At 39.7% G+C, this 12,661-nt stretch overlaps 1 protein-coding gene across 1 annotated transcript in view; it reads right to left on the bottom strand.

The window, feature by feature from the left end:
- Positions 1-12,661, bottom strand: part of hspg2 (heparan sulfate proteoglycan 2) — a 523,628-nt gene that overhangs the window by 51,339 nt on the left and 459,628 nt on the right. Inside the window, exons 30-33 of the mRNA XM_048614908.1 lie at positions 6,693-6,777; positions 6,190-6,334; positions 3,421-3,523; positions 735-844 (exon numbers count right to left, since the gene is read on the bottom strand). Coding sequence (XP_048470865.1) covers positions 735-844; positions 3,421-3,523; positions 6,190-6,334; positions 6,693-6,777 — 443 coding nt within the window. The remainder of the gene's footprint in view (positions 1-734; positions 845-3,420; positions 3,524-6,189; positions 6,335-6,692; positions 6,778-12,661) is intronic.

Raw genomic sequence — 12,661 nt, 5'->3', positions numbered from 1 at the left:
AAGACCAATCAAGTTCTAACCCTAATCTTTCTCCCAGCTAGGAAGACCATGCTTGTCTTCAAGATTCTGGATTAACTTAATGACCATGGTCACCAATTCATGCCATGTATATCTCGTCATCCCCATGTACACATCAATCATTCCCATGTACATATTGTTGCTCACCTCAATGTACATTGCTCATCTCTACCCTCAAAGTTAATGCAATTTCTGTTACCATGATCTAACAGCAGACTAATGGATTTATTCAACACCAAAATAAAGCAACAAGAATTCAGAATGGGCACAGTAATTGATGCAAATGTGTCACTACTTCAGATGTGTTGTGAGTGTAATTTAAAAGGTATGCAATATTTCATGAGCGTTCCAAGTGTCCCTTTGCTGGTGCAGCACTTCCCTTGGTGAGTGTCTGGTAATAACAGGAGGTTCCCATTATTTTCCAGAAGATTTCCTATCACAATAATGATGATGCAGGTCTGCTCAAAGACACCCAGTTGCTTTGCATGATATTCCATATGTTCCTTGGCCATTGCGATAGAATAGGTGAAGCCAGTTCTGGCTGTAAGTGTTGTATTGGAGGACTGCACTGGCAGGAATTGAAAAGTCTAAACCAAGAAATGCCATTTAGGGTGGGGCGCTTTGAAAGGAGGGTCACAAAAGTGCAGCAACTAACAGCCTGTGCTGTGAAAGAAATTGACAACGGATTAGCAAACAAAACTGCGGATGTCTGGTACCTTGCAAGGATTGTCTTTGCAAGTAGGGCAGTCAGATATTCCTCTAGCTTTCAGATCTGGAGCGGAGAAGATCACCTCATCACCTTGAATTATGAGCTTGCGAATGCAGCCTAATCAGAGAGAAGAGCAAGTCAGCAGGTTAAATATTCATTGTGGTCTTTCTCATTTTGCAAACGTATCCGGTCATTTTAACTAAGAGGTTTGTTATTCTCCAGTGATAATGGAACTCAAAGGCACATAAAACCACTTGCCTCAACCACATGCTGCCACTAAACGTAACAGATTACAGAACCTTTGTGAATGGTGGTGGGGAAAAAAAAAGCCACCTTATATAACACACACAACCCTTTGGTTTGATAAAACAGAACACAGTAGAAATACTCAATGGGTCAGGTGGCATCCATGTAGAAGAAACAGCACTTCATCAGAACTGAGAGTGGGCTGACATTGAACAAGTCAATGGAAATGGGAGGGGGAGGAATGGAGGGGGGTAAGAATGAAAGGAGAAAGTCTGTGATAAGGTGGAGGGCAGGACCATTTCGTTGATAAAATACTCAATGATTAAAGGGACCTTCTGCCCCAGGAAGCTTCATCCAACATATTCATTTCAGGCTTCCAGCATCTGCTGTACTTTATTTTACTGCAATTACTTGCTGGATTCCCAAGGTTTGGAGAGATAAGGGTAATACCGCAATGTGCCAATTATGGAGCTGTTGGAGTGGCACAAGCACCAATAACACAGAAACAATGGGGCAAGCCAGAAGCAGCTCATCTGACCCCCATATACACCCCATTTCCCCAGACGACAAGGAGCAGAAACAAAAAGAAACTGCAACATCAACGCAAAAAGGGGTTTTTTGGGGAGCATTGGGTGACAGTCCACATCCTATTGTGAAAAATAGAGATCAGGGTGGGGGGGACAAATTTTGCTGCATTCGATACATTAAGAGCAAGGACAGCAGACACATGGGAACACCACCACCTGCAAGTACCCCTCCAAGCCACTGACTTGAAAGTATATCGTTATTCCTTCAGCAATGCTGGGTCAAAATTCTGGAACTCCATCCCTAATGGATTGTGGGTGTTGCTACACCCCATAGGCTACAGCGATTCAAGAAGGCAGCTCATCACTACCTTCTCCAGGGCAACTAAGGATGGGTAATAAATGCAGTCCTAGCAAGTTTGAAAAATACTGGAGTGGAAGCAGGGCTAAAATGAAAATAAAACACAAGATGGCTGAAAATTGAGCAGACAAACAGGATCACACAAAATGTCTAACGTGTACCGTTTCTACTTAATACAACCATTTGCACAAATTATATTCGGTGGATTCAATACAATCAAACCAAGATGTTGTCTGTTGTTTGACTTTATCAGCTTGTGAGCTTGGTCTTCGTGCTTATCTTACTAAGCCTATTTTCTCGTACCAGGTTCCTCCTGCACATTTTCACATAATTCAAACTGCAGCTGCTTCCGATATTTCACTACTTTCTCAAACTGCCACACTTGCCTCCCCACAACCCCCAAGAAAAGAGAATATGGAGTGGCACAGTGGCTCAGGGGTTAGCGCTGCTGTCTCACAGCACCAGTGATCCAGGTTCGATTCCATCCTTCGGTGACCGTACAAACCCCACACTGACATTCTCCCTGTGTTTGTGTGGGTTTCCTCCGGGTGCTCCAGTTTCCTCCCATAGTCTGAAGATGTGAAGGCTAGGTGGATTGGCCATGGGAAATATAGGGTTACAAGGATAGGGTAGGAGGGGTGGGTGGGTGGGATGCCCTTCAGAGGGTTGTGTGGACTCAATGGGCTGAATGACCTGCTTTGGCACTTTCGGGATTCTGTGATGATAATGATTTGAGTTTTAATGCCAATTCAGCAGTTTTATGGTCATTCTGATTGAGAGGACCTTTTTAAAATAATTTATTTATTTAATAAATACTTATTAAAGGAGAGACAAAGGCCTTGTGAAATTATTTCATGATTATTAATCTAGAGACCCTGGTAGTGTTCTGGGGATCTAGGTTTGAATCCCACTATAGCAGATGGTGGAATGTAGATTCAATTAGATATCTAGAGTTAAGAGTCTAATGATAACTATGAAACTGACGTCAATTGTTGGAAAAAACAATCTGGTTCACGTAAATCCTTTAAGGAAGGAAACTCCTATCCACACATGGTCTGGCCTACATGTGACTCCAGATCCGCAGCAGCAATGTGGTTAACTCTTAACTGTCCTCTAGGCAATAAATGCTGGCCAACCCTGTGATGTCCACATCCCATGAATGAACAAACAGAAAAAAAAGCTGAATTCAAAATCCACAGCTGCCATGGTAGAATTTGAACTCACATTTCTGGATTATGCCTTAAATTCATTTACATGAAAGCAGTATGAGAGTATCATAGAATCCCTACAGTGTGGAAGCAGGCTATTTGGCCCATTGAATCCACACCAACCTTCCAAAGAGCATCCCATCCAGACCCACCCCTACCCCATTGCTGCATTTCCCACCCTCGATACTATGAGCAATTTAGCGTAGCCTCCCAGTTACTATTGTCTGCATATAGTATTATCTTCAAATAAACAATCCTGTTATTGTTTGGTCAATACAGGGTTGGTAACATCTGGGTTAAACAGAAGAATGCAATAAAGAATCTTCACTGTTAATTTCTAAATTATTTTCTCACCCATAAACCCGCTGTTACTTCCAGTGACTTTTGAAATGTTTCCAAAATGGGGGTAACCACCAACATACAGCTCTTCATTCAAATCCAGGCCTCGGAAATTTCCCTAAAGTGAAAGAATTAGACACTTTAATGGAAGGAACGCATAAAATATTGGCTCTTTATTCTTTTGGAACAATGCAGGCTGCTAGGCAATGTGATCACCCTGTTTTAACATATGGAAGAATACAACAAGGTAAATTGAAACAGACTGTTACCAGAGATTGAGGGACCAAGAATGAGGATTGAATGGAAGAACAGAGAGCAGGGTTAATGACTGAGGTAAAACAGTGTTGAAAACGATATTGGATAGATGGATGCAGGAATAGAGTTATAAATAATATAGGAACAGAGAAAATAAAATTGATCTGAACCAATTGCCTTTGTGGATGGTAAATGTTAATATGGATTGCTGGGGCTGAATGGCCTTTTGCAACTTTCCCTTACTTATGTCCTCTGAGTATTTCTAAGTCAAATTGAATTGCATTTTTCTGCGGGTTTTTATTGTGCAAAGGTCCAACTCTGGTTTACATTCTAGAGGCATTCAGTGTCAAGGTAAGAAATTTCAGATCCCACACAATGCAGTTAGATGCAAAGTAAATTCTCTCTCATCTGTCTTGATTGGTATGTACGATGATTTGGAGGTGTCGGTGTTGGAGTGGGGTGGACTAAGTTAGAAGTCACACGACTCCAGGTTTTACACCAACAGGTTTATTTGAAATCACAAGCTTTCAGAGTGTTGCTCCTACATCAGGTGAAGTGGAGGGAAGCGCACATGCACATAATTTATAGGCAGAGAGATTATTGCAAGATAATTCTAGGTAATTAAGAGTATCAAAAGATAGTACAAAGGGTGTGAATGGACTGTCAACAGGCTGAATAATGTGTCTTTGGAGATGATCAAAAGTGTCAAATAGTGTGAATGAAGAGAGCTCTGCCTTACTTAATTGGATCATAGCTCATCCCTTCATCTACTATTCAGCTATTGACACTTTACTCTAAACATTCCCAATTGGGGAGCAGCTGAAAATTTTGTTCCTGAATTGCATATAGTCCCTGATTTTCAATTTTGTTACTAGTCCAGAGACAGGAAAAGTGACACTGCAATGGATTTTCTAAGTCTTGAATTAATATCGTTGCATATACCTTTAAATTGCCATTAGTATAATTTCTGCTTAATTCATATTGTAATATAAGAGGGTAGCAAATAGTCTTGATAAAAGCAAACTATGGCAGATAGTACGGATCTGAAATAAAATCAGAACGCGCTGGAGAATCTCAGCAGGTCTGGCAACATCTGTGGACAGAGAAACAGAGTCATTGTTCCAAGTCCAAAAATCTAAAATGATATTTTATTGAAACTTGGGAGTTTGAAACAATAACTTTCTCTCACCACAGTATCTGCCAGATCCACTGAGTTTCTGCAGTACTTTGTGATATTATAGACTTGATAGGACTGCAGTAAACAGTACAATCAAAACGAGTACAGTTATGTTCCAATAACTTGCAAAATTGGTTCATAATACTTATGCCGGCACAATGCAAAGCAAATATAGGATGATGTGTTAAAAAAAGACAATTATTGGAAAAGGAAAATGTAAATGTCAAATTTAAGACTGTACATCAAACATTTATAACCAGGTATTTGTCATACGACTTACGTTACTGCTCATCTGAGTTCAAGGGGTCAGCCATGGGACAGTAATAATGGGCCTAGACATTGACTCAGATGTTTGCTAGTCAAATTCTGAACCCAGATTTGAGCACATAATCCAGGCACAGTATAATACTGAGGGGGAGCTGCACAGTCAGATGTGCTGTCTTAACAATCCAGATGTTAAGCTGATGCCCTTGAGTTCTCCTGATGCCCTTGTCAACTCCAATAACTCAATTAATAACTTAAAATCAGATTGCCTGGTCAATATTACATTGCTGTTCTGGAACTTTGCTGTGTGCAAATTGCTTGCCACTTGTTTTGCATTACAACAGCGACTACACTAATTCACTGCCACGGAAGGCTGTGGAGGCCAGGTAATTGAATATATTCAAGACGGAGATAGATAGGTTCTTGATTGTCAAGGGGATCAAGGGTTACGGGAGAAAGCGGGAGAATGGGATTGAGAAACTTATCGGCCATGATTGGATGGCAGAGCAGACTCAATGGGCTGCATGGCCTAATTTCTGCTCCTATGTCTTATGGTCTACTTTTGAAGGATTTGGGATTTCCTGAGGTTATGCAAAGTATTATATAAATACTTCTTTTCTAGGGAGGAAAGGGAGAATGCATTTATGTACAACCTAAACACATCTCAGAATATCCAGAAGTTACATCACATGCAAATTGCTTATTTTTCAGATACTGTCACTCTTTTCATGCAGGTAATGCACAGAAAATGACCAGTTAGTCTGTATTCAGTGGTGCTATTTGAGGGATAGGAACTGTGTAAAACACCAGGAAAACAGTTATTCTTTGAATAAGGACAGAGGAGTACAGTATATTGTCTGAAACATTGCTGCAATGCAGCACTTCCACACTTGCTCTGAAATGTCATTTTAGATTTTATCTTAAACCCCACCTTCTGATTCAAGAAAGGAGCTGAAACAATATAATGTGGCAGTTTTAAAGAGTTTCAAATGCTCAACAGGCAGCACAAATATCTACAACACTATGTGGATCAACACTACACACGTAAACCTCTTCAATACTGCTAGCACTAATAAAGTCAACCTTACCTGAGAACTCCCATTGACAGGAGGATCGTTGTCTACAAACAGAGAGCCATGAGTCAAGTTCCGATATAACACTACATTGTGGTACTCTCCCAGAGAAATGGGGTTAGGGTGACGGATTGTTGCCATGCCAGAACCTACATCGAACCTTTGGGAAGAAGCACATATAGTTGTGAGATGTATCAGAAAAGTGCATCAAATATAATGAACCGTAAATGTAAACGGATGCAAAAGTTAAATGAAATGATTAAAGAAGTACTTTACAAGACTCTTAAGTTAATTCAGCATTGCTATATGTAGCTGATTACTCATTTACTTTGTTGCTTTCCTTCAACTTTATTATGTAACTGGAAGGCACAATCATACAAGAATGTTTGTGTATGAATATTTTTGAGTTTTTCTTTACATTGGAGGTAGTAAGGCAGCCATTCTTGTCAATCTGGTCACAACATTTTCAACATCTCATATTCTGGATTTACAAAACTTAACCAAAGCACAATCATTACCTGAATTCAGGGCGGCCTCCGACTAGTGAGAATGAGATGAAATCTGCTCCTGTTGTCTGTTTCTGGCCATTGTAAATAATCATACCTGAAAGACCGAGAATGATTGTGGTGAAGAGTAACGATGCTAGTGGAATTGTGCCACCAGACAGGTACAACAGATGTTAATGACTTTATTTTTCGCATTTTGAGAGCGCTTTAAAATTGCAGGGATATGATGGAACGAGAAACGAGAGAGCAGATTGCACCACCCAGCTGTGACACATGTTCACCCCCCGACATCTTACTTAGTTCTTGTTTACAGCCATGTTCCTGTAGAATAGAGCAAAAGGGAGACAGGCAACTGAAGGGAGATGTGTTGCCATGTTATGTTTGTACACTTTTTATAATTTACTTCAGTATCTTGGATCTTGTCTCATATAGTGCTAAAATACTTTGCGCAGTTTGGTCTACAGTTCTAAGGAAGGATAATACTTATCTTGGAAAGGGTACAGCAGAAGTACACTGGATTGGTTTCTGGAATTGTCCTATGATGAGAGGCTGCATAAATTTGGCTCATGTATCTGGAGTTTCTAAGCATAAGAAATGATCTCATTTAAACATAAGAAGATTTAATGGGGCTTGATGGATTGGACACTGTGTGGTCATATCGTCTGATTTAGGAATCTAGACCATGGGGAGACAGTGTCAGAACCAGGACTGAGTTGAGGAGAACCTTCCTCACTCGAAAGGTTTTGAGTTTCTCTGCTCCAGAGGGCTGTGTGTGTTCTATCATTGAATATATCTAAGGCCAAACCAAACAGACTTTTAGTCTCTCCCGGAATTGAGGGATTTGAAGAGGGCACAGGAAAGAGTTGAAGACTAAGATCAGCCATGATTGCACTGCATGCTTGAGGGGCCAATTGGTCTACTGCTGCTCATACTTCTCTCACATTTCTAAAAGCTCAAGAAAGATGCTATCCATGCTTTGGCCTGAAAGCAGGGCTCAGCTAAAGAACGGCAGAAAATAGGGTGTCAATAGGGGTAAGGGGAGGAGAAGAGAATACTGGAGAAGTTTCCTGGCGATACACTGCCTGAAAGCAGGGCTCAGCTAAAGAACGGCAGAAAATAGGGTGTCAATAGGGGTAAGGGGAGGAGAAGAGAATACTGGAGAAGTTTCCTGGCGATACACTGAAGCCCATCACAGCAAAAGAATGGTTCAATTCAGTTTGAACCAGTGGGACTAAAGTACCTAATGGCCTTCAATAATGAACTTTTTTACTTTCAGTAAAATGGCTTGATGAAATAAACCTTATAATATGATTTCAGCTGCTCAGTGAGAAAGAAATGCAGTGCTCAGTATTTTAGAAAGAAAATCCTCTTTCCATAGAACCATACAACTAAGTTTGTCAATCCAATAAAGTATAAAAACAGATATACCTTTTCAGAAATATGGCTGGAATTAAAAATAAAATACGAAAATAAGTCTTGTGTCCCAAGACATTCCAGATACCAGAATGCCAGGTAATGGGTTTAGAAATATTATCACTCACTTTTGTGTAGAACAGCCAAATCTGTAGCAAATTCAAATCAATCCTCAAATGTTTTTATATCCACATCAAAATCACACCATCTAGTTATGGTTCAAACTAGAACTTCAAATACACAGTATTAAGTTTTGAAAATAAAAAGGATGCTTCTGCCTGAATTAATAAATTCACTGAATATGATCTACCTCTTCTCCAACTTTGTACAACCATAACCTACTTAACCCATGAGCAATTCAATTTAGGAAATAAAACAGGATTCAGGTCACCCAAGAAAGTTGCATTAAGTAATTACATATCAAAATGCACTTTCTTCCAGTATTTGGTAACATTACACATTTAACACACTGGAAGAAATGAAAGATTATCCAACTTCTTGTTCTCTTATTTAACTTACACATTCAAACACCCGTATGACAATATCATTTCTCTATACAATTTAAAAGCAAGCCCGCTTTGAAAACAGCGATGACAAAATACTACACATTAGCCTGAGATGTTAATACAATGCATTGTAGAAGCATGCAGATTACTCTGTGTTGCTTTCTTGCAGGTAAGCAGCAAGGGAAGCCTTTCTCATCATCAACCCAACAAACAGTCTCAGCATTAAAATTCTAGAATGGGGAGATGGTGCATAGAAATAATGTCACTGGACTAGCAATCCAGCATATTAAGCCAATACTAATACGAATACCGTGGTATTTCAGCAAGAAAGTGATGCTACATCTCGAAAAAGCATTGGTCAGATCACATCTGGAATACCCAGTTCTGAACACCTTATTTACGGAAAGACATTAAAGTCCTGGACAGAGTGAAAAGGAGACTTACTAGAATGATACCAGGAATGAGGCATTTTACATACAAAGAAAGATTAGAGAGATTGGCCTTTTTCTCCTTGCACCAGAGAAGAGGTGACCTTACTGATATGTTCAAAATTATGAACAATTTTGACAGGGGAAGGAAGGATATTCTGTTTCCATTAGTTGGTATGTCAGTACCTAGGGGTCACAATTTCAAAATTGTCTGCAAGAGAGCTAGGAACGAGATGAAGAGAAACTTCTTTACTCAGAGAGTTGTTAGGATTAGGAATGCACTGCCTGGGGGAGTGGTGGTGGTGGTGGATTCCATAGAAGGTTTCAAAAGAGAGCTGATTATGTATTTGAAAGGGATGAATTTAGAGGGCTGCGGATATAGAGCTGGAGAATGGGACTGGCTGGGTGCTGGTTTTGGGAGCTGGTACAGGCATGATGGGTTGAATGGCCTCCTTCTGTGCCATAAAATTGTATGATTCTATGTTCTGGGAATGTAGGCTCGAATCCTACCATAGCAGGTGGTAAAATGGGAATTCAATGAAATCTGGTACAGAGAGCTGGCCTAATCGCTTTCAATTATAGTATTGCTGTTTAATATCTCATTGTAATTGTGGCAGTGTTAACGAGAATGCACTAGTAATCTAGAAACGTAGGCTAACGCTTTAGGGACATGGGTTCAAATCCCACCATGACAGTTGGTGGAATTTTAATTCCGTTAATAAGTTGAGACTATAAAGTTAGCATCATTGACAATGGCTATTAAACTGTCATCATTTGTTGTAAAAACACATTTGGTTCATTCATGTCCTTCAGAGAAGGAAATCTGTCATTTTATCTGGTCTGGCCTACATGAGACTCCAGGCCCACAGCAATGCAGTTGATCTCAACTGGTCTGAGGCAATTAGGGGAGGGCTATAAATGCTGACCTTGCCAATGGTGCCTACATCCTACAAACTAATAAAAAAAAAATTAGAATAAGCAGCAATTACACATTTCCTGTTAATTAAGCACTGACAGTACTTAGTTAAAACATTCCAGGTTCCAGATTGCACCTTAGGGTTCGATTCACCTAAAGTTTGGCTTCAAAATTAAACACCTGGCAAGGCTGCCAAGTAGCCCTGATTCAAGTTACACATAACAAGAAATCAAACATATTGATTCAGCAATGAAGCTCTGGACTGGTATAATATTTTGAAGCCCACAAGGTACTGGTAACTGGAATCTGAGAATAACAAAAAGCAAAATGACAAAAAGGGAATGAGTAACAAAGAAAAGAGTAACAAAAACAGGAGGAACTTATTGCTCTTGCATAATGTCAGGCACTGCAGTTGTTCTGAAGTCTGCAACCAAAACATTTTGTTTAATTTGGACCTTTGCTACATTTTGGCACCACATCCAAACATCTACTTCCTTAACCATTGGCAGCAGCGTGTCCTATCTTAAAAAAATGCATTGCAGAAATTCACCACAGTTCCTCATCCAGCACATTCCAAACCTCCAATCACTACCATCCAGAAGGACAAGGACAGCAGATACATGGGAACACCACCACCTGCAAGTCCCCTCCAAGGCAGTCACCATTTTGACTTAGAAATATATTGCCGTTCCTTCATTGTCACTGGGTCAAAATCCTGGAGTTATCTCCCTAAGGGCATTATGGGTCAACCCACACCAATTGGTTCAAGACGATGGGTCATCATTTCCTTCTCGGGGGCAACAGTAGACAGGCCCTTCCAGCAACGCACACATTCCATGAGAGAATACATTTTTAAAAAAATGTCCAAATAAATCAAAAATACAGCGGTGAGAGACCTCGGAATTGCTGACATGATGCTCCTCTTTTTGTGACTCGTGAATCAAAAGTGACCATCTGCTTCAGTCAGTCGAAAGGGTGAGAGGATCAGAAGTTTCTACTGGTCATTGAAAGTAATGACTTATGATCAACCTCTGGAACATAGGAATCGGAGTCGGCCATACAGCCATTTGAATGTTGATACAGTCCTTGGCTCATTTGCTTCAATCTTCTACGGGTCCTAACCCCGGATTGTTTTAGCTGAATTACCAGAAAACAGTCAGAAAGATTTACGATTATTATTTATATAGCCTGGATAATGGTTAGGAAATAAGCAGTGGAGAAGGATGCTCCAAACAAAGCTCGTCTGCTCTGTCCATTCCTTTTCTTTTTTCTCTTTTCTTCTCTCGTGTTTTTTTCTCCCCGCCTTCTGTCTTTTCCTCTTTAGCCAGCAGCCCAGACCAATGCAGGAATGGCCAGCGGCCTGGAGCAGAGTGGGGGCAGCCAGTGGGCCTGGAGCAAAGATGGCTACTGGTTGGGAATTGGTGGCATCTGGTCAGACCACATAGAAGCCATTATAGAAAAACTATAATGTCCATCTTTTCAGCTTTATTTCTTAGTTTCCTAACGTATGCTATGTATATCGTGTATACTCGTGTAAAAGTTGAATTTTTTTAGACTTTGTTTTAAGGTTAAGTTCAGGGAGTCAACTATTACATACTACTTTTGAGAGGCTGAAATTCATGCTATAGTCCAAAATACTGTATCTTTAGCAGAAGCCCAATTGATGTCTAAACGAATACAGGAAAAAAATTAATTATAGTAACTACTGGATAAAGACAATAGAAATAAAAATGAATTAGTGAGCTTTTACTTATACGCCCAAAAAGTGAAGTAGAAATATAATACGGCTTTAAATTACAATTACATGGTACATCTTAAATTAAACAAACTAAAATTAATTAACATCTTAAAGTTAGCCTTCCTTCTGCCGATTTCTGATAACAAACTGGTGAAACTGTAATAGGTTATCTTCTCGTTCAGCAGGCAGCTTTTGCGCAATCATAGTTCTCTGTTGAAGTACTAAGTTATGCCTTCTCATAAACCTTGTGCACCATCCAGCACTTGCCTTAAAATCCGAAATTCCATCCTTCATTTCGATGGCTTCAGGTCTAACACATATTCCATTTTGACGATTTTAAAATACCCACTCAGCAACTTTATTCTTCAATTGTGGCCACTTGGTAGGTTTACCTCTGTTGCACACTTTCATTTAGTCATTGTCTGTAGTTGGTTCGGTATCTTTCTCCTGTCTATCACAAGTTTCTCCAAAACACAAAATTCTCTTGCTGCTACACAGTCATTTGTCTTCTCTACAACTTCAATAACTTTCAGTTTAAACGCTGCTGTATATTTTTTGTTTTTTCTGGAGGGCATTTTTACATAAAATGAAGAAGAAATTTCAAGACATCAACTCGGTATATGACTGTATATATGAGTGCTACAGGGGAACTGAGCTCAGCTTAGCTGCACACAAAGGGAAGTTGTCACCTGACTCTGACCTGATGCGCCTTAAACTTTTGTGCCAAATTAGTGAGAATTGTACATCAAAATAGCATGAAAAAATATTCATTTCCTCATCGTAACATTTATCTATAGGACAATACCTTGACTCACAAATATTTATCTGTTATCTGTGAAGAACTAGGGTTGACTTTTACACGGGTTATTTGGAAAATTCCAGATTCTTTTGGCTAAAAGTAGGGGGTTGACTTTTACAGTGAGATTGACTTTTGCTCGAGATATATGGTATCTGTAATGTACTGTAACTTTCTTCTTTAT

The sequence above is a fragment of the Rhincodon typus genome, chromosome 31 (genome assembly GCF_021869965.1).
Source record: "Rhincodon typus isolate 14 chromosome 31, sRhiTyp1.1, whole genome shotgun sequence".
In the NCBI taxonomy this organism is placed as follows: Eukaryota; Metazoa; Chordata; class Chondrichthyes; order Orectolobiformes; family Rhincodontidae; genus Rhincodon; species Rhincodon typus.
The sequence above is the reverse complement of the archived record's forward strand: the minus strand, read 5'-3'. Positions and strand labels throughout refer to the sequence as shown.